Source organism: Patagioenas fasciata, chromosome 1, assembly GCF_037038585.1.
Source record: "Patagioenas fasciata isolate bPatFas1 chromosome 1, bPatFas1.hap1, whole genome shotgun sequence".
Classification (NCBI taxonomy): Eukaryota; Metazoa; Chordata; class Aves; order Columbiformes; family Columbidae; genus Patagioenas; species Patagioenas fasciata.
Genome location: NC_092520.1, coordinates 13,494,501 through 13,517,959, shown reverse-complemented (window position 1 = coordinate 13,517,959; position 23,459 = coordinate 13,494,501). Strand labels below are relative to the sequence as shown.

The 23,459-nt window shown below is 46.5% G+C and overlaps 2 protein-coding genes across 2 annotated transcripts in view; both read left to right on the top strand.

The window, feature by feature from the left end:
* MAML2 (mastermind like transcriptional coactivator 2) overlaps window positions 1-6,009 on the top strand; it is a 219,010-nt gene extending 213,001 nt beyond the window's left edge. The window contains exon 5 of the mRNA XM_065832218.2: window positions 1,321-6,009. Coding sequence (XP_065688290.2) covers window positions 1,321-2,303 — 983 coding nt within the window. The 3' untranslated portion in view covers window positions 2,304-6,009. The remainder of the gene's footprint in view (window positions 1-1,320) is intronic.
* A 15,133-nt stretch (window positions 6,010-21,142) lies between these two features.
* The window catches only part of MTMR2 (myotubularin related protein 2), a 64,990-nt gene continuing 62,673 nt past the window's right edge, over window positions 21,143-23,459 (top strand). Inside the window, exon 1 of the mRNA XM_065832242.2 lies at window positions 21,143-21,328. Within this exon, the coding sequence (XP_065688314.1) occupies window positions 21,246-21,328 (83 nt within the window). The 5' untranslated portion in view covers window positions 21,143-21,245. The remainder of the gene's footprint in view (window positions 21,329-23,459) is intronic.

The window sequence follows — 23,459 nt, the reverse complement described above, 5'->3', positions numbered from 1 at the left end:
CTTGGCTGACCCACATGTTGTGTGGAGAAACATCTCCTTTTGTTTACCTTGAACTTGACTTCTAGCTGCACTTCTTGTAGGGCTTGTACTGGAAGCAACAGTAGCAAAGCAAATTAAGCTAGGGAGGAGCTGATCATGTGCAGAGGGCGGTTCTTGTTCTCCACGGTGCCATCTACACTGTGTGTGTTTAGAAAACACTTAGTCTTCTTCAACCAGTCTCTCGGGGATTAATCCAGAGCCTTGCACTGCATAAGCAATCAGTCTACATTACATAAATGACATATTGTGGCCTCAAAATACTCAAAAATCTGCCACAGAAGTACACTTGTGTTGAGGGCTGGAGACTGAAGAGAAGGGAAATCTCTCTCTTTGTGATTCATTTGTAGATGTCAGGTACAGGAAAATTCTCCACTGGGCAGAATTAGCCATGAATGGTAGATAAGTGATGCTGCCAGTTCATAATTTCTAGTTTTCTGAAGTTTATGTGCAGCAAATGCCTGCACATCAGGTATCATATCACGTGTGGCTCCCGTGTGAGCAAGTCACCTTCTGTGGGGGCAAATGTCCACAGTCCAGCTGTGGAGCAGAGCTTAGAGGAGGCATGTGGGTGGCACTCAGCAAGCGCAGCACCAAGCCATGTCCTCATGCCTGCATGGCCACCATGCGGGAGGACAAGCAGCTCACAGGCTGGGCTGAGCTGCTCTCCCAGTACCTGTTTGAGAAGGAAGTTCTGTGTGCTGCAAAGGTGTGAGATACAGTCTTGGCTCCTGCTGTCATCTGGACAGGCACATCCAGGAGGAGTAGATACCACTGCCGTAGGTATCTAAAAAAGATGGAAAAGTGGCATGGTGATGGCACCTATCACTCCCCATTGTCTCCACAGGGAGCCAAGACGAGCCATGCCCTGTAAGGAAGAAAAATTCTTGATTGCGTCTGCTCACTTAGACGGGCTTTGTCCTGTCTAAGGTTTCTAGTGTGTCTGCAAAAAAAGGCAGAAGAGTCTTCTCTCCTGCCCAGTGATTCTGCCTGTCCTTCTCTTGTCCAATATTTCTCTTACAGTGAGCACCAGTTTTGTCTTATCTGATGTCCTCTGAAGGGATGGGAAGACTACCAATGGCGTTATATAGATCAAACCACCCTCTAGATGATAGGCATCCTTAAGGCCTTGAACAAATTCATGCAAGTCCTCTTAAGAGTAAAGTATCTTCTTCAAGAAATTCTGCTGCTAGAAAACTGGGTTTTTAACCTGTTAGTATTTGAATGACACCATGCATTGATGCACTCATGTTTGTTTTAACACTTTTGTTTTCTCCTTTCTAGGTGGTTCACCAGCTGTGAGTATGAGCTCCAACAACATGTCCTTATCCAACCCAATTTCAACTCATAGCATCATGCCCCAGAGCTCCAGCCTCATGTCCACCTCTGCTGGGACCCGAATGCCTTCTGTTCCTGCTGCTCGGAGTATGGGCTGCTACGGGAATCTTCCTTGCAACCAACCAAGCGCGTACAATGTGACTTCAGGAATGAACCAAATGCAGCCACACAGAAACCAAAATCAAGTCCTGCCCGGTCAGAATAACCCTGTGATGTCTCGACAGCAAAGCATGACACAGGGGAACAACGTAGCGGCTTTTGGGACAGGATCGATGGTTAGCTCGCAGCAAGTAAGGCCAAGCTTGAACCATGGAGCCACAGGTATCCCCGCGCAAAGGCCGCCCAACGTGATGATCACGGCTACTGCCACTGCCCAGAACTGGGCCCCGCAAGAAGCTGCCGTGAAGCAGCAGGATGCACTGAAACCTGCAGGGGTCCGTTTCCCCACCGGCACTCCATATCCCAATCAGTCTTTGCAACGCAACGTAGGCAACCAGCATTTTCCTCAGCGTGCATTGGCACCTCCTAATCAGTTAACAGCAGGAGTCCAAATGAGGCCTCCTCCAAACCAAGTGCACCAGACTCTAAATGGACAATCTGCTGGCTCACTGCGAGGTCTCAGCATAAGACCAAACCAGCTGCGAGGACAGACTGTGCCTACCTTGAATCAGCCAGGAACAAGTATGACGCCTCCGTCATCTCTGCCGTCAACCAGTTTCACATCTACCAACCAAAACTCTCGGGCTTACCAAGGAAGTGACCATGGTAATGACCTAGCATTTGACTTTCTGAACCAGCAAGGTGACAGTATAGGACCTGCGCTCAACAGTGACTCAGACTTTATAGATTCTTTACTGAAAACAGAACCTGGTAACGATGACTGGATGAAAGACATCAACCTCGACGAAATTTTGGGGAACCACTCATAAGTGACAGTACCAAGAGTGAACCAGATGGAGAAGCAGTAAGGACATTAGCTTTCTCTTTAGATGTCAACAACCTGCTTTATTAATTTACACTCCAATAACTGGGCTGTCCTTTAAAATACCAAGTAGAGTGACTGCCCCATTTGAAGAGTTGCTCTAGGAACAAAACTGAAGTCTCCTCCGGTGACACAATAATATAAGCGATATTCATGCCTGCCACAAAGGAGTGAGAATGCGTGAAGGGTCTGTTCCCCACATCGGTGCCCAGCGCATTGCAAACACATCGATTCTTCTCACAGGGACTGTGTCGAAAAATGTGTTTAGCTTCCCACACATGCAAGCACGAGACAGCAGGATGGGTTGTGAAAAATCATTTCTCTGAGTGCAAGTAAGAGCCCAAGTGGTCCAAAACTCTTCAGTCATCATGTTCACAGCCCTTAACTTCCTCAGGACTTCTCAGCCCTGACAGCATAAGGCCATGTGTAAATCTCGTTGTGTTACAAAAACTGCTTACTTTTACATAGAACAAACTCACATTTGCGTTCCTGATGATTTGGTTTTAAACCCTCTGTATTTGGTAGTACACAAAGGGGTAAGTCGTCCCATCCACAGGAAGAAGGAAGCAGATCATCCAGTGCATAACTCAGTCTGCTCTGGCATTTGCCTGCTCCCTTTCGTCAGTGCTTGCAGTGAATAGAGAGGAGGCTACTGTCCTGCCAGCAGCACAGTCATTTGGGGCACTGAGGGAAACATGAGATGAACTACCCCAAAGCTCAGGATCCTCACTTTGCCACCTTGCCCTTACTCCAAGGACTCCCGTGACTTAATGGACAACTTGAGTGAGAAAGGTGCTCACCGTCTGACCCTCACCAACTGCTTTCCCAGTCCTTCTTACAGGATGGCAAATACATGAAGTGGCCCAACTAATACACTATGCCAATTTTTATCTTAACCCTCAGTGAATGTCAGGTAATTCAGCCCGGTCCTCTCCTACTGAACAGGTTTAGCCCAGCAGAAATGCCAGCATCTCTGTGGAAAAGCTACCGTTTTGATTGCACAACACTTTAGCTCTATCCCTCCTTCCCTTTGCCATATGGGGGGAGCTGAAAGGGGTCCGATGGTGGCCCAGGTCCTCACAGTCTCCACTGAGCAGAATACGAGTGCTGCCCCAGCAACTACCATGCAGGCCAGTTGTAACCACCTGGTTTACTCGCAGTAGGAGGCTCCACTCAGCCACAGCTGTGCTTGTAAATGAAACAATGTGGGGGAATATTTCTGGGCACTGGACTCAATCATCTGTTCTGGGTTTGGGGATGGCCCAGCTAACACTGCCCTGAGCAATTTCTGTGCGTCATTAGGGAGTTAACCGGGGGCCAGGACCGTTCCCATAGGCAGTTTGCAGCCACCTTGCCATGGAGGCTAACAGAGAAAAGCAGTAAGGACACAGATTGTTCCACACCGCTGACCTCAGTGCCAGGGAATAGTCTCAACTGTGTTAAATTTTCTCATATAGACTTGGTCAGTAAGGGCATCAGAAGGAGGTGCTATGTGACTATAAAGCAGCCGCACAGTGAGTCAGACAGGAGGAGTCATAGATGGGAACAGATCTTGCAATTCAAATGAAAATGCTGTTCTTTAAAATGATGTGATGAGGCATGTTTCACAGCCTCCTCTGAATTAGCTAAAACTAGATGTGGCAAAGGAATACAATGCCTACGTTTGCAGGCCTCGGTGCCAAGAGGCATCGCTCTGTCCCTTGCAAGTGCTTTATTCATCCTTGTTAGTGGCAGTGGGATGAGTAGACTACTTGACAGTAGCCTCTGCACTCATCTGACCTAGTTCTGAAGAGAGGTTTTAATAAGGGTTTTCCAGTCATTTCACCCTGTCATTTCACTTGGGCACATTTTTTCCTGATGTTCCAGGAAGCATTGTCACACACACAATCACCAGCACCTCCAGGAAAGGTATAACATGGGCATTTAGCCAGATATGCCAGTTGAGGCAGGCTGGTCCAGGATGCTGTTCATTCCCAAACATGTTTTTCATAGCTGCCCCAGCTAGTGATCACTGCACACCCCTGCATTGTGTCATGTCGTGGCTCAGCTGCCTGGAAAGCTCCCTCTTCTCCCCAGTTTTGGCTGGGGTGCATGTGGTCCCTTCGATATGCCAGCACAATTTTTTCCAAGTCTTAAAGCAGCTTTTCAGTGTGGGTCAACTAAGTCTGGAGAGATACAGACAAAGTCTAACAAATGAGTCCCCTATAAATTCTGCAAAACTGGACTGAAATAGTAGCTAAGTGAGTTTGAAGCAGAGGAAAGATGGGCTCCCGTGTCTCACACGCAGGCGCGCAGCCCGTCCAGGGGCAGGTCAGCAGCGACTGCTGAAGCTGTGGAAGGAACAGACGACTGCGATGCCACTAAGGCTGAGGCTGAGTTATTCTCCTCATGAGCAGTGGGCACTGAAGTCCGTTAACTTCAGCTACCATCACATGTCATTTGAAGAAGCCACCACTGGTTTCTGTGTTCAGACCAGACTGTTTTCCAGATCCTCAAATGATGTAAAAAAAATGTTCAGCTGAGGAGCTGGTCCCAAGACTTCAGGAGATCATCTGGTGGTGGATTCAATGCTGAGCTTTGTCCCGTCAGCCTCACCCTGAGGCGGAGAAGACCCTGGGCTGTGAGTGCCATCGCCAGGATCAACATTTCATCCTGTCTTAAGCAAATTCAACAAAGGCAGAGGCCATTTGCAGTCCTGTAAAGATATGCCTGATGCATTTGAAATGTGAGCTTCTGAAAGACTCCTGCAACCAAAACTTGAATCCAGTATCATTTCTTCAGAACACTTGTGTCTGAATGGAGCTAGTGTCTTTTTTCTTTCTTTGCAATGGCTAAGTGCACTACCCTTATAGTCTATTTTTCATCATTGACTGGGCACTCTTCACAGTATTGGGTTGTAAATATAAAGAATTATTTGTTTTGTAAACTTTTGTAAAAAAACCCACAAAAGTAATAATATTTTGGTAGGAATAATAAAAATCATATTATTTGGGTTATATTTATACATATGTGAAATAAATATACTATCAAAAAGTTGTATTTTATACAAAAAAGTCAGCGGTTACCTTTTGTATTCTATATACAAAGTTTTGTATGATACTATTGTTTATTTTTATCTGCAGACTTCAACTTTGGATTTTGGGGAGGGCAGAATGGGATCGTGCTTAAATAGCTGGGCCTGACCCCAAGCTCACTGAAACCAATGGAGTCTTTCCATTGCCTTCACAGGGCTTTGAATCAAGCCTTTAAACCACCTTCAGATATGTTTGGCATCTGAAGATCTCTGGAAACCTCAACATGAAAACATTCCAGGTTTCAAATTTTTTCCCTGAAAAAGGCTTTTATTATTATTATTGTTATTATTATTGTAACTCTTGGGAGGCAGGTGGGACCTATGTAACTGTCATGTCCTTGTTGCATGTATGTCTGCTTTATATTTTCCCCATATTATAAACCAGTGTTTCTCTATACAGACTGAAAAGAAAAGTTGCTGTACAGAAATGTTTGTGTTTATGCATTTTTACATGTGGCTGTATATACCTCCTAGTACTATGCAGTGACACTTATTTGACTCCATTTATTTTTCACCTAAACATGAATAGTATGTTTTTCAGTAGCTATCAAAACTCTGCCTAGTAAATCAATCAAAATTATCCCAAGTGTCTCTTTTCTTAATATGAACTTTATAATTAATGTCTGTTAATTTAACTGCTCATTCATCTGAGAAAATTACAGGGATATTTTAGGAGGAGGTGAGAAAAATGTGCATCTGGCAGCTTCTGGGAGCTCAATCTGCCTCTTTGCGAGAGAGCTGTGATATTCTCCCACTGACTGAAGCCATGGTTTCATTACCAGCAGCGGTTAACAAATAACATGGTATTTGAGCTTCTGGTGTAGTCTTGCAGCACAGTAATTAGCTGAAGTTAAAGCAGAGAGAAAGGTACCCCAAGAGCTTTGTACCCCAAGAGGGCTGGCCAGGTCCCCAAGCCCATGCCCTGCCCTGAAGGCATCTGCCCCTCTGTCCCCACAACCAGACACCCCTAATGAGATGCCAGAAATAAGGCAACAGGCTTCTCCTCCTTCCCTCCCTGCTGACCTCACATTACACCTCATTTTAGCCTAAAGAAATTCCAGCGTGTACCAGATCACATTGGGCTGCAGGTTGTTTCACACAAGTGTCCATCCTACCAGGCTATTTCTAGGAGGTCAGCCCCAAGGAAGTGATGTCCCGTTCCTCAAGAGGCTCTCCTTGCTAGCTGGGCTCCATTTCCAAGTGGGTGGCTCTTCCCACCCCATGAACTGAGCAGCAAGGGGTGATGGAGAGGATGCTTCAAAGGGACAAATGTCAGCACAGCGCTGCCCATGCTCAAAGCTGCTCTATGCTATCTTTAGAGGTAGCAAAGGAAAAAGGAGTCTGTTAATGTTCGTTTGGCTAATGCATAAGTATAAAGGTAGATGACTTTCTTAGTATCACAAAATCATAGAATAGCTTGGGTTAGAAGGAACCTTCAAAGCTCATCTGGTCCAACCCCCTGCCATGAGCAGGGACATCTTCGCCCAGATCAGGTTGCTCAGAGCCCCGTCCAGCCTGGTCTTGAATGTTTCCAGGCATGGGGCATCTACCACCTCTCCGAGCAACCTGGGCCAGGGTTTCACCACCCTCACTGTAAAAAATTTCTTCCTAATATCTAATCTAAATCTCCCCTCCTTTAGTTTAAAACCACCACCCGTTGTCCTATCACAACAGGCTCTGCTAAAAAGTCTGCCCCCATCTTTCTCATAGGCCCCTTTTAAGTACTGAAAGGCCACAATAAGGACTCCCCAGAGCCTTCTCTTCTTCAGGCTGAACAACCCCAACTCTCTCAGCCTGTCCTCCCAGCAGAGCTGTTCCAGCCTCTGATCATTTCTGTGGCTCCTCTGGCCCCTCTCCAACAGGTCCATGTCTTTCCTGCACTGAGGGCTCCAGAGCTGGACACAGGACTCCAGGTGGGGTCTCACCAGAGCGGAGCAGAGGGGCAGAATCACCTCCCTCCACCTGCTGGCCACGCTCCTTCTGATGCAGCCTAAGATACAATTGGCCTTCTGGGCTGCAAGCGCACATTGCCGGCTCATGTCCAATCTTTCATCCACCAGTACCCCCAAGTCCTTCTTGGCAGGGCTGCTGTCAATCCCTTCACCTGTATTGATACCAGGGGTTGCCCTGACCCAGGTGCAGGACCTTCACTTGGCCTGGTTGAACTTCATGAGATTCGCATGAGCCCACTTCTTGAGCTTGTCCAGGTCCCTCTGGGTGGCGTCCTGTCCCTCAGGACCTGCACCAGCAGAGCCAGCCAGTGTCTCCTGGAGCTGCACGGTTAAAGCCCCATGACTGCGCTGGCCTGTGCCTGGCGTGCAGCCCTCTCTTCCCAGACATGTCGTGCATTCCTATGTACAGCCTGAGACAACAAACAAGCTCTATGTACGTTTTTTGGAGGGCTGCCTGCGATCTTTTTACTCTGTCTGACTGGTCTGCCTTGTTCTACAGGACACAGTTTCTCTGTTTTACCCTTCACGTCCAGGAATTGGGATAATCCTTTGGTGCTGTTCAGCTTTTGGGTGAAATGCTTAATGTAGGTGCATCCGTGCAGCTCACGTTCAATTCAACAGATCTGATGGCAAAATCTAACCCTGAATACCGATTTGAAGTAAAAGCAAATGTTCCTGGTCATTGTGAAGGTCAATGAACACTATGTAAGGTCACAATTTGCCCTTGGCACGGTTATTTTGGTGTCACATGGTGAAAATAAAAGCAGGGAAGGTATTCAGATCATGTTTTGTGCTGACCTGGTCTCAATTCTAGAGGCCTAAATTTTTTTTAAATTAAATCAGTGCCTGAAGAGCACTAGCTGCAGGGTACCATGTGACTGAGAAATCCCTATTAGAAATTGTTATAATTTGAGGAGCTGATTTGGAAAGCTCCTTCATGTAGAAGTAGCCCATAGGGTTAGCTCCATAAACTGAGCTCATGACAAACGACTGGGCATGCGTGCCAGTAGGGTTGGTATATGTGTGGAACTCATGTGTGAATGTGATTTCCATCAATGGAAGACATCTAAGTTTCTCTAGGATAGACATATCTGGGGACTCAGCAAGTTGGCTGCACCTCTTCAAATTTGTTTTAGAAGGAATTTGATAAAATTTCCAAAAGTGTAGTTTTAAAAAAGGGAAATGTATCAGAATGCACATGGCATATTATTTGATTCATTAAACTTATCCGTGTCTTTAAGGTAAATACTGAAAAATGTCTAAGAATATATGCATTGCCCGAAATATCCCTATGTCGATCTGCATGTCAGCTGTGCCAATGATGATCTAGTCCTTTTCCAAGTTCCTTTTTCTCTTCAAGTGTGTGCTTTTTTTCCATGTTACTCATATTCCAGCAGGACTTCTAGCTGTCATGTCACTCTTCATAGTAACTCTATCAGTAACTGAACTCTCCAGCAAATTAGAACTGGTGTAAAGAAACCAGTTGTACTCTCTCCTATGGTTTCCATGGTGTGGACGTGTTATCCTTGATCTGTTGGAAAACCAGGTTCACGTGATGTCTACAGCAGAGTCAGGAATTCCATGGGTGTTCCCAAAAGGCTGATCAAAGCTGCAGGACTGTGTGGTATCCCTGTTCACATGTGAGCAGCAAGTTAACTGCATCAGGACAGCTAAAATCAGGTTTTCATGCAGAACACCCCCTCAAAGCAAACCTTTCCCTTCATTTAAGAAACAAATCCACTAATCAAAGGAGTTTCCCCATATTTACTTGCATCTTTATATTATAATGTGCCACAATGGTCTTGATTAATTGTGTGGATCTCAGCATAGTACAGTCATTGCATATCAATCTTATTCATTAACTTTCCCTCCAACCCTGAAGACGTAGTCCTGCCTGTTTTACAATATAATCTGCTAGCCTTTTATACACAAATACCAACAGACCATCTGTTTATACTGGGGAGTTAAAAACCTTCCTGCAGAAAAAGCCTGGAGTGCTTTGGAGGGTTACAAAGAGAAGCTTTCAAATGCCAACAAGGTAATGCCTTTTAAAGAAGCAAATCATTAAAAAATAGGAAAAAAACCCATCCTGGAGAACATTTCATTACTTTCTCAACATTGAACATAGTCTTTCTGCAAGTGACTCAAGTGCACAAAGCACAAACCCTCAGAAACGTCTGTTTGTTACATCGGATTTTTTAAGCCTGAGTACTGGCCTGTTTTGGTTTTTAAACACTTCACTGTGCCTCCAAAGCCTCCTGCTATTAGATCAGTTTTAGCTTTCACTATTCAAGAGTGTGCAATAAAGAAAAATCTCGCAATGGTCACCAATGCTGCGACACAGTGTAGCTGTGCATTTGGATGGTAGATTAGCTCCAGAAATGCTATTTTATATTAAATTATGTAAGTTCTCATCAGAGAAGGCTTACACCATGCTTTTATGGCCTTTGATAAAAGGCAAGAGTTTCGAAAAGAAGCCCAAAGTCCATGCCTGTGCTCATCAAAATGGTGATGTGTGGCTCACAGATTTTAGCCCCACAGTTGCTTGCAGAATAGAGGCACTTCAGTAACATGAAGTACTCTGGGTAGAAATAAGCAATGCAGATAACCAGAAGTCTAGAAAACATACAGAAAATAATAGAGGTTGTTTAGCTTAAAGAAGAGAGGTTTGAGTGGGGACAGGATAAAGAGTCTTTAACTGGATAAATCGTTGCTGCTGAGGGAAAAGGTTACGTATCTCCATATTGATTCATACAGGTCAAGAAATAACGGGTTCAGGATAGATGCCAGGTGGAAGTTTTTAACAGGATGGATAATATGAGGGTGGACTGTGTGAGCAGGGCGTGTGGTCTGAAAGTCCTCAGGACCTGATTAGGCACCTGTCAGAAATGATACCGGCACAGTTTATCTGTTTTCAGCCAGTGGAATGGACTAAATGTCCTCATGGGTCCTCACAGAAAAACTGTGAAAGACAAGCAGAAAGTTCTCATGTTGAGGAAGAAAAAGAAAAAAATCACTAAGGAGTTTTGCAGGTCTTAAATCAATGAACACTCATCAATTCATACGAACATGAACACCTCGCCACACTGTAACACAGCTACTCAAATCCCACTCTGCTCCCATGCCATAAAGACACGGCAGGAGGCCCAAGTTGGGTTGGTCCCAGCTGTCTTGTCTGTCTCTTCAGTCTTTTTCCTGGGGGGCTGAAGTTAAGGAAATCTTCCATTTGAGGTCCCTTTCCTGAAGAAGAAGGTTCTGATTCTCTGCTTGTCCTTCTGTGCTAAAGTTACCGAGGCAAGCCAGCTAATTGCTGGAATGATCAGAAGGTCCCACAGATTCCCGAATCCAGCCCGGAGCATGTCTAAGTTGACTTCTTTGTTCGCTTTACAAAACCAAAGAGGAGTAGCTTGTGTGAGGATTAGATATCTGCAATTCAATCCAGATGACAGCTTTATTATGGAAAAGCATCCCTCTCCATACCACCCAGAAAGAACCACCATGGGATGAAGCATCGCGGGCTCCTGTTCCGCCCCAGTAGAAACTGCAGGCTTTAAAAGCAGAGTTAAAAGAAGACGTACAGCTGCTACAGGAGACGGGCTTAACAGTGTGTGAACGCCATGTGCTTGTAAGGATACTTAAAGGATTAGGGGAGAATTAAATGTTTGTCTGTCTTTGTTGTTCAGCTCAGCTTCAAAGCTGGAAGACGACATTAAAGAAGATATTTCCCCTTTTTAAATACCGGAAGGGGACTCCTTAAACAATAGCTGGAAAATGGAGGCATGACCTAACAGATTTATACACAAACATGCTGGATGATTCTTATCATGTTGGGTGAAGAACATGCTATTCTGCAATATAAAACAGTGACATAAAGTTCACAATTTAAAATGTCAGTGAATAATATTCAGCGTGGATTAAAAACACAGCTCGAAATTCCTCTCTGGAATACAGAAAAGTATCCTGGCTGGTGGCTTCACTGGATGCTGCTACACTGGGTTGTGTTTAATTGGCCAGTAACAAAGCAAAACTTTGCCATGGCCTCTCCCAGGGGCGGTTCTCTCTGGGAGGACGGGGTGGGCGCCAGGGGTGGGCACCAGTTTGGCTGCTGCTGTTAAACCTGCCGGGTGCCCGGGAACACAGCTCTTCAGCTCCCAAACAGAGAACTTTCTCCATAACCTCTAAGGAAAAAAGCAGATCTGAGACAGAAACACTGTTGGTGAGATGCTCAGATCAGCAGGTGCTTTCTCGGGGGGGAACGCTTAGTTAAGGATTCAAGTAAATTCAGTGCTTTAGCTTGCAAGGCGGGGGTGGAGAATCTCAAAAGGAAAAAAGACATCTTTCTCAGAGAGGTTATGACATCAAATCAGATTTTTACTGAATTGAGAAACTTGCAGCTCCAGGAACAGGGCTAAATTGGTCTTAAGATACCTTGGCATGTTCCTGACCCCAGACTACTCTGCATGGCTTAGATGACTTTGGGGACACAGGCTAAATTGTGGCACACGTGCCACAGTAACCGCCCTCTGGACAGCACAGCTTTGCCTGAGGCTGCACTCCGGCTCTGGGCCTTGCTGTCTTCAGCAGCATCTTCTCAAAACGCCAGGGCCAGTGCTTCCGAAAGCATCCTGAGAAGGCAGATAATTGGCTGTTTTCTGCATGAGGCAATATCTCTTCTAGCTGCATTTGAGGCTTTTATGGATACTTTTTCACTGCTCTTATCCTTTTATTCATCATAGAAGCAGCAGAGCAAAGGTGAAAACCTCATTCATTCTATCTTTCCCCTCTCCCACTCCAGCCTATCTCTTTGAAAGATGTTTTCACTGAAACAGTTAATCTATACCAGTAGCAATTGATATTATCCTTAGAGAATAAAGGGAAATCCTTTGCAACAGCAAATACTCGTTCTGAGCAAGTGCAGTCCCAATTTCCTAAGCTGCCCATCACCTAACACAGCTGCATCACTTTGACTTTACAGGCCCAACAGTTAAGAAAATAGCTTTGTTCGTCTTCACCGTCATCATAGTATAAATTTGAAATGTGTTCAGTTTTGTGTTAGGTTTAATCATTGCGGGAATGTGCTCGATAGAATATTATCCGAGCGTTTTTATAATGTGCACTGAGCTAACAGATATTCAGGCTATTGAGCGACACACTCATACAGCCAAAGGCTTTAAATCTTGTCCATGAATAAATGTTTGAGCAGAACAAGGACATTTCTCTCCTCTCCTTCTTTTCCTTTCTAAAAATGAATTAATATCTCTTAGTCAGGAGGCCAGTCTATTCTACATTAATGTTATTTAACCTTTACCTTTACAAAGGATTCTTCTGACCATTCTCTGGGAAGAGATCACTCCTCCGTTTTTCGGAGGCAAGTATTTGTACTCAGCACAGGGAATGCTGTCACGGTAAAGAACCCAGGTATCTTTGCCCTGGGAAATTCCACTCTGCTTTGGCTGAGACATTTAATGTTAAACCTCTGTTCTTTCACTTTTCCCAATTTCCTTAGCCTGGAAAGCATGTTGGCAATTCTCCAGCACGGCTGAAGCATCTGAGGGGGCTGGTTCAAGCCAGGGCTCATTCTGAATTCCTGCTGGCTTCAGGCACTGCCAACCCCACAAGCACCTCTGCTCTCTGCAGTTGCTTTTGTAGCAGAGTTGGCCAAAGCAAACATGTCCCAGCCAAAGCATCAGCCTCCAACCTGTCTCTGCTCACGAACCACCCGAGTTCATCTATCAGCATGCAGAGGATGGGCTGAACCTGTTGGCAGAGCAGCAGATATTGCCTGCAGACACCACTGAGCTGCCAGAGCAGCTGCAGCTGGGAGACTGTGGGGGACTGTGCTTCATGTCACCATCCCATCACACCACGCCAGGGCCCCCATGATGGATGGAGGGGTGCCCTCCCCAGGCAGGAAAAACAAAATAAAGGTTGTCTTAGGCTCCTTTCTTCTCTCTCCACAGTAGTGCCATCAGATCCACCACTAAAACTTACTTCCCATCCTTCCTCCCCAAGGGCAGGAATTCCCCAGCTCTCAGTTATCATCGTCCTTCATAAACTCCCCAACAGCAGCCTGTGTCCCTCTCAGTCTCTCAGGCAAATTGCAGGGACATGAGGCCGTCGCCTTTCAAGGGCAGGAAAGAGGATACTGGATTGTACAACTCCCCCTTATCTTTTGAGCCAAGCACATGAGACAGTGATCCTTTTTCAAACATCCCAGACCCAAAACACACAGACATGCACAGAGGAATGAGGGTGTCAGGACCACCACAGTCTCTGAATAACAGTACTGAAGGCTCAGGGGACACTGACTGCAGATGATAGTAAGGTGATTTATTACGCTGACATAAGATAATTAATGCTTACTTTTGGCCTTCACAAATTGCAGGAGTTTATATATCAGCACTGCATCACAGTCGTGCTATGCAGGGTCAAAGCAGTTGACATCCAAATGCTGGCATATGGCCAGAAATGGCATAATTGGATTTGCTTGTGAAACCTGAATTCAGCCACACTTATGTGGAGGCATTAAACTGATTTTTAATCACACAGTCCCATCATGCTTTTTGTCCTGAACCTTCACTGCATCCAGCACATAATGGGATAACTGAACGGGATCTGTTCTCGTTACATGTGGAAATTTAAACCAGGCATTTCCTAAGTTTTGGTACACATGGCATTGCAATCTAAATATTTGTTTCATGCATTGATTTCTTGAATGCAACATAGATTTGACTACAAAACAAGTAGCAAGATAGGCACGAGCTGGCTGCTTCTTTCATGATCTAAAACTAGCTTCAAGAGGAGAGAAGGGGTGTTCACGTCTATGAGAACAGTAACAGTAAGCAATCATTTCAGCTTATGCCAAAATTTGAGAATCTGAGATCGCTTGTAGGACACAGCACTCTCCTACAGTTCTGCACTTCGCTGATCACCCACTACCACCTTTTTGGGAGAAGCACGCACGCCCCTTTCCAGCTGTTTGATGCTCCTGGAAGCACAGAGCAGCGTCCCCATACTGGGTGTGTAATGAGGAAATGAGAAACAACTCCCTGGGTAGGTCCCCACTGCTAAATAAAAAACGGCTGGGGGGAACTCCATGAGGAGTTCATACTGGGACCAGTTCCTTCTGAATCAGTCTGGCCACCTCCATGCAATATTGAGCTTGGTTCTCCTCTGGCCACAATGCAGCACGAAGATGTCATTTTGATTTTGGTGGCTACTTCAGATCAGCACATCAGCTACAAAGGGAGGCCCACCATGCAGGTACGTTCACGGCAGGAAAGGATGGGTATGCTTTGCACATCTGGAGGTGCAGCAGCAGAGCACTGGGCTGCTGGACCAGGCACAGCTTCTCACCATGCCAGAGGCTCTGCAGGGTGCCCAACCTGGCGCAGTCCCACCCCACACACCCTTTTGAGAGCCATCACTTGGGCAAGCTCCATCGCAAAGATAGCTCACCCAGTGCAAAATCTGAAAAGTCAATGTGAGTGTCTTGAAGACAGCAGATTGAAGCAGTCTCCCCACCCCAGATGGTAATGTGATTAATCAAGCCTTCAGCACTTAAATTTGCTCCTTGTGCCTCCTCCCTGGCCTTATTGACAACCCTGTGATTTGTCATCTCCACATTACAGTACCATTGGAAATGGCAGTAAGCTTTCCCCCTCATTGTATCCATGGGTTTAATGTGCTTTCAGTAGCTTCCTGCATGTTTTCCACAGCTCACCCACTGCAGACAGGTTACTTACACAGAGCAGATAACCAAACACTCCTCAAATACTCTGTTTTTATTGCAGTCACTGTTAAGCCTGAAACTCCCCAGCCCTTTCGTCCCTAGAGCTAAAACACCCTATTGCTTTCAAAAAAGAAAGTCAGACAATTGTATGAGCTTTCCACATGGAAATTTGAGCCATCAAAGTAAATAAAAGGGAAACCAAAAGGAATTAATTCCTACTGCTTTTTATATTTGAGATGTGTTATCTCCAGATCTTAGCATCATCATTTAATTGTGTTTTATTAAAACACGATTGTGTTTTATTAAAACAGTACCACAAATGCACATCTTCCTTAATAGGAAAAGAAGCATAAATTCAATAAAATACTATTAAACATTGTAGCTATTAAATACACCAGCTGTAGATTAACTTTGAGAAGTCTGTGCACACATACACAATATAAAGACAATACTATTCCAGGCAATTTAGACATCAAATCACCTGTATTTAAAATGACTGTTTGCTTGAAAATTGGTGTATAGGTCAGGATTGTAAAATAAAGATTTGAGATCCAAGGGATACAGAGACTCTTGCCCTGCATATGAACACCTATCCCTGTTCATCTTAATGAGACTACTCAGCACAAGCGCTGGGATCTTAGAAAATCCTCCTCCTAATGGCTAGCAATATCAAAACGAATTCATACCCCAATGTCTTTCCAGCCCTATCACCCTACAGGTTCTGGAAATACATTTATTTCCAGCAGAGGTGGTTTAATAACTGCCAGAACTTTCAAATTTAACTCCTGTGAGTAATTCTTACTTCGTGTTTGCCAGATTGGAGACCATTCCACAGATGGCAAGGAGCTGCTGAAGTGTTGCAGCCCAAACCCGTAGACAGTCAGACAGCTGCTGCGATGTATTTAGTCCTTCAGAACAAAAGATACTACACTACTTCATTTGAAGTGACACTGGAAATTGATCTTCTAAAACTACAATATGTTTCGCAGCATGTAATGGAAGTCCTGCCCCGTAAGCCTGAGGAATGGAGCATGCAGCCGGTGAGACAGCCTCGTGCTAATATCCTCACCTCATCAGCCTTGGGCTGAGCAATAAGCAAACACATGCCATGGTACATTGCCATAAATCAGTATCTGCAGGGGCCATTAAAAACTAAAGCATAAGGCAATTAAAAGCCTGGTGAAACGCCTGGCTGCCGGCAGTGGTCTGCAACATTGAGCACACACTGGGGTGGATCCTGACGTACCGAGCAGCCCATCTGATATTTAACGTCGCACAGCTCATGAACAACCACTACCTGGTGGTGGGAGTGAGGACAAGAAAGCACTACACAGGCAGAGCAACAAGCAGAATAGTCTGCCCATCAGAAGTGCTCCACACACAGGCTGCAGGCTACAGCATGCAGGATTAGGCCCAGGTTCAGTCCAGAGCTCCACATCTGTAACACCTGGCACCAATACGTGCATGACTGCACAAAAAAAAAAAAAAGTAATCAAGTGAAAAAAAGAAGTGTGAGAGGCCCATTGATCATTAGCTTCTGCTTCTATCAGACACATAGTGGGTACAAGGCAAAAATATTGTCAGGGTGCCGCCATAGCCAGTAAAGAACCACATCATGGATCATGTGGGTGACCATTCAGATCAGGTTAAACTCAAGCACAGTAATCTTGCAGACACAGTGACAATTTAAGTGTAGCTCTAAGTCCCTCTCTTGGTTTTGACCAGTTCCCAGCTTCAACAGCGCAGGCATCATGCATCAGCAGGTCTGAATCCGTGCATGTGCCCCATGACCATCTTGTAACAGATGTTCTTGCAACCACAAGCAGCTCCAGCGCCAAATCACAGCCACAGCATGTTGTTCTTCATCAGCCTCTCTGTGTGTGCCAAAGCTCTCACTGTTTCTGACCTCACACTGTATCAGCTGATGGGGCCTGACAAAAGGAACACATGCCACCTTCAGTGTGATTCGATGATCATACATCACAGTGGGATCTCGCCAGTGACAATCTGCCCTTCCCATGGCGCTGAGAATCTTTTATCGGTTGCCCACTGCCCTTAAGCTGTACATCAAGGAGACAAGAAAACGTAATAAATCTGAGAACCATTTTAGTGAATCAAAGGGAGAGACGAGGGTGTCTCTGGTTGTGTGGTTTTCAGAACAATTATGCGACTGAGTCATGCTGCAAATTTGTTGGACTCAGTGATGTGGACTGCTAGGGAGGAAGGCGCAGTGTGTGAAGCTGACACTGCCATGAATTATTTAATGTGCCAGCTAACAGGGCACAGGAACGTGTGAGCGTAGCTGGGAAAACATGGGAGAGCCATAGAGCTCCAGCAAGGAGACCTAGTTTTAGGATAGATACAATTTTAACGTTGGGTTGGAGTGAAGAGGACAAGGCGATCATTTTCAGAAGGGATTAGTGCTCTCTATCCCCTGTTATTTATAGGCCTTTCAAAAAACGGTGTTGGGTTGTGTGATAGGGAAGAGGGGAGGGAGCAGGATGTCTGATGAGCTGCACCATGGAAGGGCAGGTTATGGCAAAGACTGCATCAGGGCAGCATGTTGTCTTGTAGAGAATCACTTGAGCACATGGTCCTGCCTCACTGGCCACCCTTTGACCACTGTAGAAGCACAATTCCTCCTCTGCTCCGGCACCCAATGCTCCAGGTGCACTCAGTCAAGGAGTCCCAGACAGCGACCAAACGTCCCCACGAAACCCCTATGAGAAGGTAGTGGCAAGATGCTGGGGACGTGTGAGTGTCCCCAGCTTTGGGCAGCACTGTGCTCACAATGTGAGACATGACTGGCCTGTCCTGGGCTGTGCAGCAGCAAACCTGGGGAGTTCCAGGAATGGAAACATCTGGATTTGGAACATCTGGCACATTCATCTATCATATACCAGATGTATGGACTACACATACACACAGAGCTAGAAAGCCCCTTACTCAACAGACACAAGATTAAGTACAATGAACACACATACTATCTCCCTTCCACACTGAAGGACTGAGGCAAGCTTTACTTTCCCTCACTTAATCATGTTTTACATGGTACATAAAATTATCTTCTTTCTGCTGTATTTGCCATACCTTTGACAGCCCCTAAACCCCTAAGAAAGTCAGGCTATGTATTTTACATTTCTTACTTGCTGTAAGCAAATGTTATAAACACATTACAAATTAAGAAAGTATTCAAGGACGTCTGCTTGTCCTTTACTTGGAAATAATCTTTTACACTTTTGATTAAAGAAACCTTGCCCATTCTCTCCTTCAGGATATCATTTACCTCAACAGTGTCAGCCATGTGGCATTAAAGATGAACACAGATAATTTTATTACTTATCCATGATGTTAGTTTTCTTTTACTGTTTCCTGTGTTCAAATCACAAAACAGCAGAGCATTCCCTCATACAAAACCCAAATTATGATAATGGTAAGGATGTGGCAAGCAAAGTAGGTTAAGAGACTGAACTACGCTTATTTTACATCAGTTATAAAACAGTTTTGTGAATTGTCCTTAATTGGTTTTGGTTATGTCAGGGCCTTTATTTAATTCTCCATCACTTGTAAGAGCCCTGAGGTAACTCACTTCACAGACAGAAAATTCTGACTGACTGTGCAAATGTGGTATTGTGGAGCAAAAAGACTCCCTGAGCAGACTGCTAGTTTCTTTCAGCAGCAGGAGAGATCCAGGAGGTGATTAGCTTTGTTCTCATTTACAAAGCACCAGTGGGAATTTCTAAAGGGTTTCACAGGCCCTGGGGAGAAGGCCAAGAACAAAACAGGGCAGTGAAAAGCAAATAGAGCACTTCATCAATAAACTACTTAGAGATGCCACATCAATAGCAAATTAGGAAGGGAGACATTCTAATACTTTCACACAGCAAAGGAGGTTTATAGATTGTTTTTTATTCCTACTTGACTTCTTTTAAACAACTGCACCTCTATCAAACTAAGCTTAGAAGGGGCAGCAGAGGCAACACCAACTCACCACAAGGCTGTTTGATAAGATTTGAAAAGCAGACACGCACTGCCCAGTGCTAGTTCAACGCTGACCTGTCCCAAGGGTTACTACCTTGAGCAGCTCGGTCCTCAGAAAGGCTGGGAAAAGGCTCCTGGGAGCTGTGTGACTGCTTCCCAAAGCTGAGAAACTGCTGCTGCTGCAGCACCCCCTGCCCGCTCGGCTCCAAAGGGGACACGTCTGCTCGCCCAGGCGTCGCTGGGGATGGAAAGCTAAAGAAAAGTGAAGGGGGGGAAGGCCATCTCATTAGTATCTCATTTTCCATTAATAAATGGTCCTTCTGAAATGTTTCTTGCCTCTAACTACAGAAAAAAAAAAAAGTTATATAAAAAAAAGAACATTTAAAAAATATTTACATCTAGAACAAAATCAGCACAGGTCTATAAACCTTCTAATTTTAATAATGTCAAAGCTTTTTGTTTGGATTTTAACACTGCAATAAACCACTAGCAACTAGCTTATTTTTTAAACAGAATTTTTATTTTAGAAAAGCTTCCACAAGCTCAGTTTCCCAGGCTGAAGAGACTCCCCACCACCAGACAAACTCATTTGCCAATTTATAAATTTTCTGTTCAGAATATTAAGTTAAAAATACAGGAAAAAAAAAAAAAAAAAAAAAACCAACCCAAACCCTGCATCAACCAAGCTGTGTTTACAAGTTTAAACCAGCTTCAAAACCACCCCACATCGAGCTTGCTCAGCAGCAGCTGATGAACATTAAAGAGCAATGGAGGCAAATTCATAGCCTCTTGGTGCAGTCTCAGGCGGGGGCTGGTGCAGTCCTGCTCCTGGGCATCTGCACAATTTAACCTGCTCTGCAGTTACACTCCGATCGCAGGAACAAAATGGGAAACAACAGAGGTACATCACCTAGTTTACTCCTTGGAGCACGAATGAGGGGTGATGTTTCAGTAACAATTTTACCGCCACAGAGCATTCAGATGTTTAGAAGATAGAGAGTTTGTGTTGTTTTGAGGCAGTGTTTCAAAGGGGCAGGTCCATTTGGACCAATGCTCACATCAGGTGCCCTCTTCACCAACAAACAGGCCTCACTGGAAGCCCACCTGCCTAATAATGTGTCCCAAACATTTCAGTTTCTTTGCCTCACGGGATTTTTGCCAGAACAGCTCTGCATTTGGAAGACACCTTTGTGCTGGGTATGGGAAGCTTAAGATGCTATTCCTTAGTCTTTGTAAGCAACGCCAAGAGTTTTCCTCTTGCTCACTGAATTGCTCCAAGGAACTGAACATACCATGGCTCTTTGTGCAGAACATTTAATATTGAGCTGTGACCACAGGGCTCCCCAGGCACAAACGCCCGGGTACGCACACCAGGGGCCGGTCAGGGACCTCCTGTCCGCGCCAACACACGCAGCATCCACATCTGCACCCTGCGACTCACCCCATTTCACCTCACACGTTCCCCACACGCTTCAGGGGTAAATTCAGGCAGCATTCTTGAGCTGATATTGGCAATTAAAAACGTGGGGAGCACAAATGGTTTTTATTACAGGTACACAGCACAACACAGGGTCTCAGCAGAACCTCTAGCAACCCAGGCTAACAGAAACAAGATGATTTCGGGGGGATCTTGGGGAGAGTCCATCTCCTTGCTCTTGGGAAGAGTCCATCTCCTTGCTCTTGGGAAGAGTCCATCTCCTTGCTCTTGGGAAGCACCACTGTGCGCTGGGGAGGGAACCCGGGAGCTGCCACCTTCCCGTGGTTTGGAACAGGCCGGGCAGGGAGTTGCTGCCCAATTGTTCACCCGCACGGACACCTCCCCTGGCCGGCTGCCCGCTGCCCCTCGGCCCCTGGGCTGGGGGGAAGCGGGGCCCCCGGCCAGGCTCACAGCGCGGAGGGGCTGTGGCAACAACCCCCTTCCCCTCCCTGGCTGGCGGGAATAACGGCTGAGGGGAAGGGGACCCGGTGGGGTCACCGCTGCCGGCACCGCTCCCTCCCCGCAGTCCCTCCCGCCGCCCCGCCTCAGCCCGCCCTACCCGCGCGGCACGCCGGGCCAACATGGCCGCGTCCCGCCCCGCCGGGCGCCCGCCGCTCGGCTGACAGCCCGCCAGCCAGCCAGCCGCCCGCCCCGGGGCCACCCCGCCGCCCGGCATGGAGGAGAGCTCCAGCTGCGAGAGCCTGGGCGCCGGGCGGGCGGCGGCGGCGCGGCCGCCCAGCGGCGACTCCCTTTCCAGGTAACGGCCGCGGTGCCATCGCCCACCCATCCACCCCCGCCGGGGCCGGGCCGCGCCGCTCGGCGGCCTGAGGGGCCCTCGTCAGTCAAGAGCCATCGCGGGGCGTGGGGGGACAGAAGGAGGGGCCGGCAGGGAGAGGGAAACCGAGAGGATGGAGCTGGTGCCATTTTCTGCCCCCGTAGGCAGCAGGTTCTGGCGTCTCCCCGCCGCCGGGTATTGCCCTGCGGGGTGTCCCGGTGCTCGGGGTGGTGTTGGGCGGTGGTGCATGCGTGGGCACTGCTTGACTGCGGCCAAGCCAGTTCCCTTTGCAGGCGTTCAGTCAGAGAAGGAGGTGCCACCCCCACCAGCCGTTTGGTAAAAGCTCTAAATAACCAAAGCTGTGCTGCCTGTCTGGTCTGTCCAGTGAGTGGATATAAGGAAATCAATAGTACCCGTGAGCTCTTGGTGGAAGCACCAGGAGGGCACAAGGTGTGTTGGCTGCCATCCTGCACACTGCTGTTCCCAGATGGGCCTTCTCCTGTGCTTTTTCAGCAGTGACTCTCCTGGGATGTGTTAAACATTTGTGATTTTGTCCTCACAGCTTTTCCTGAGCGCTTGATTAAGCCACAGAAGCTGAAAGGAGGAGTTCCTGTTCCTCCCACCCTCCACAGGCTACTGGTGAAGTTTGAATTTGTGACTCACAACTGTGTCTTGCTTGGGCAGTGTGTGGTGCAGGAGAGTGCAGCACGGTAGCATGGGAGGACGTTGGCTGATGGGGAGGGGTGCTGGTGCAGGAGGCCCTTGGCTTCCTGGTAGGGCCTGAGAGCAGGATGACCTGATAGCTGAAGGTTGTTCTGTCCCATTCTGGCTGCCCTTGCCACAGCCAGGTCCTAGGATCTCAGGCTCACTCAGACTGAAGGTATCTTAGCATCCCTCAGACCAGCCTCCTGCTCACCACAGTGACAGCTCTGAGATCAGTGCAGGATGTGGCTTTTGCCACGTCTAGTCTTGAAAACCTGCAGAGACGGAGACTGCACAGCCTCTCTGGGCAGCCCATCTCCATCTCCTGGATACTTTCCACAAAGGCACTGAGGCCGCTTTTTGGTTCCCTGATGCAGTCTCTGCTCCAGGCTTCCCCAGCCTCTCGTCACCAGCAGCTGCTCCAGTGTCACTGTTGCAGTTGTGCTTCCCTGAACTCCTCCAGCTCATCAATGCCTTTCCTGCACTGGGGGGTTAAAACCTGGATGCAGCATTCCAGAAGTGCTCTCATGTGTGCCAAGTAGAGGGGGATCCTTCCCTGAATCTCCTGGCTGTGCCTCTGTTCTTACAGCCCAGGGTGCTGGTGGCCTGTTTGCTGCTGGTGTCTCTGTACTCCCGTGCCTGACATTTCCTCAGCAGAACCCCCTTTCTCACAGAGCTGCTCCCCAGACAGGCAGTGCCCGTTTGCACTTAGGCTTCTTCCCTCTTGAATCCTTCATGACTTGTCATCCTCATTTCTCCCTCCTTCATGAAATTGTTCTGTTCTCTGCTGTCTTTATAATTTTCCTGATGCAGTTTGCCTGTGCCATGTCAGGTGCCTAGACACCCCTTATCTCACTCACCGAATGTACTCTTCTTTTTCCCTCTGCATCACTTTGGACCCATCTGAAGGTCAGTCACTGTAGAAGACACACACCTATGGACACAAAAGAGAACTTAACTCGGAAGAGCCAGTGGCTACAAGGAAACTCCTGTTCAGCCTCTCAGCAGTATCCCCTGCACAGATGGAACCATTGGGAAATTGAGATGATAAATCTGTTTCTGTTGAGCATGCACAAGGCTATGTCCTCCAAGCCCTGGAAAGGCCCAGACTTTAGCAGATTTCTTGGGATATAAAAATCTTATCCAAAAGCTTTCAGAATTTCAAGTCTCTGCTCCAACATCTAGAATTTGTAGAAGAGAGCTATCCAATATTTTTGATGTATTTCAAAGAAAATAGATTTTTCTCTAGCCACGTATTGGAAACAAAAATATTTTTCACCTGCACTTATTAATTAAAAAACCCTCATTTTGATTTGGTGTATACTCTGAAAACTTTTAGTTGAAATGGATAAGATTAAGACAAAACTATAAGGAAGTAAAGTACCATGTAATGAGAAATGCCTGGTGACCT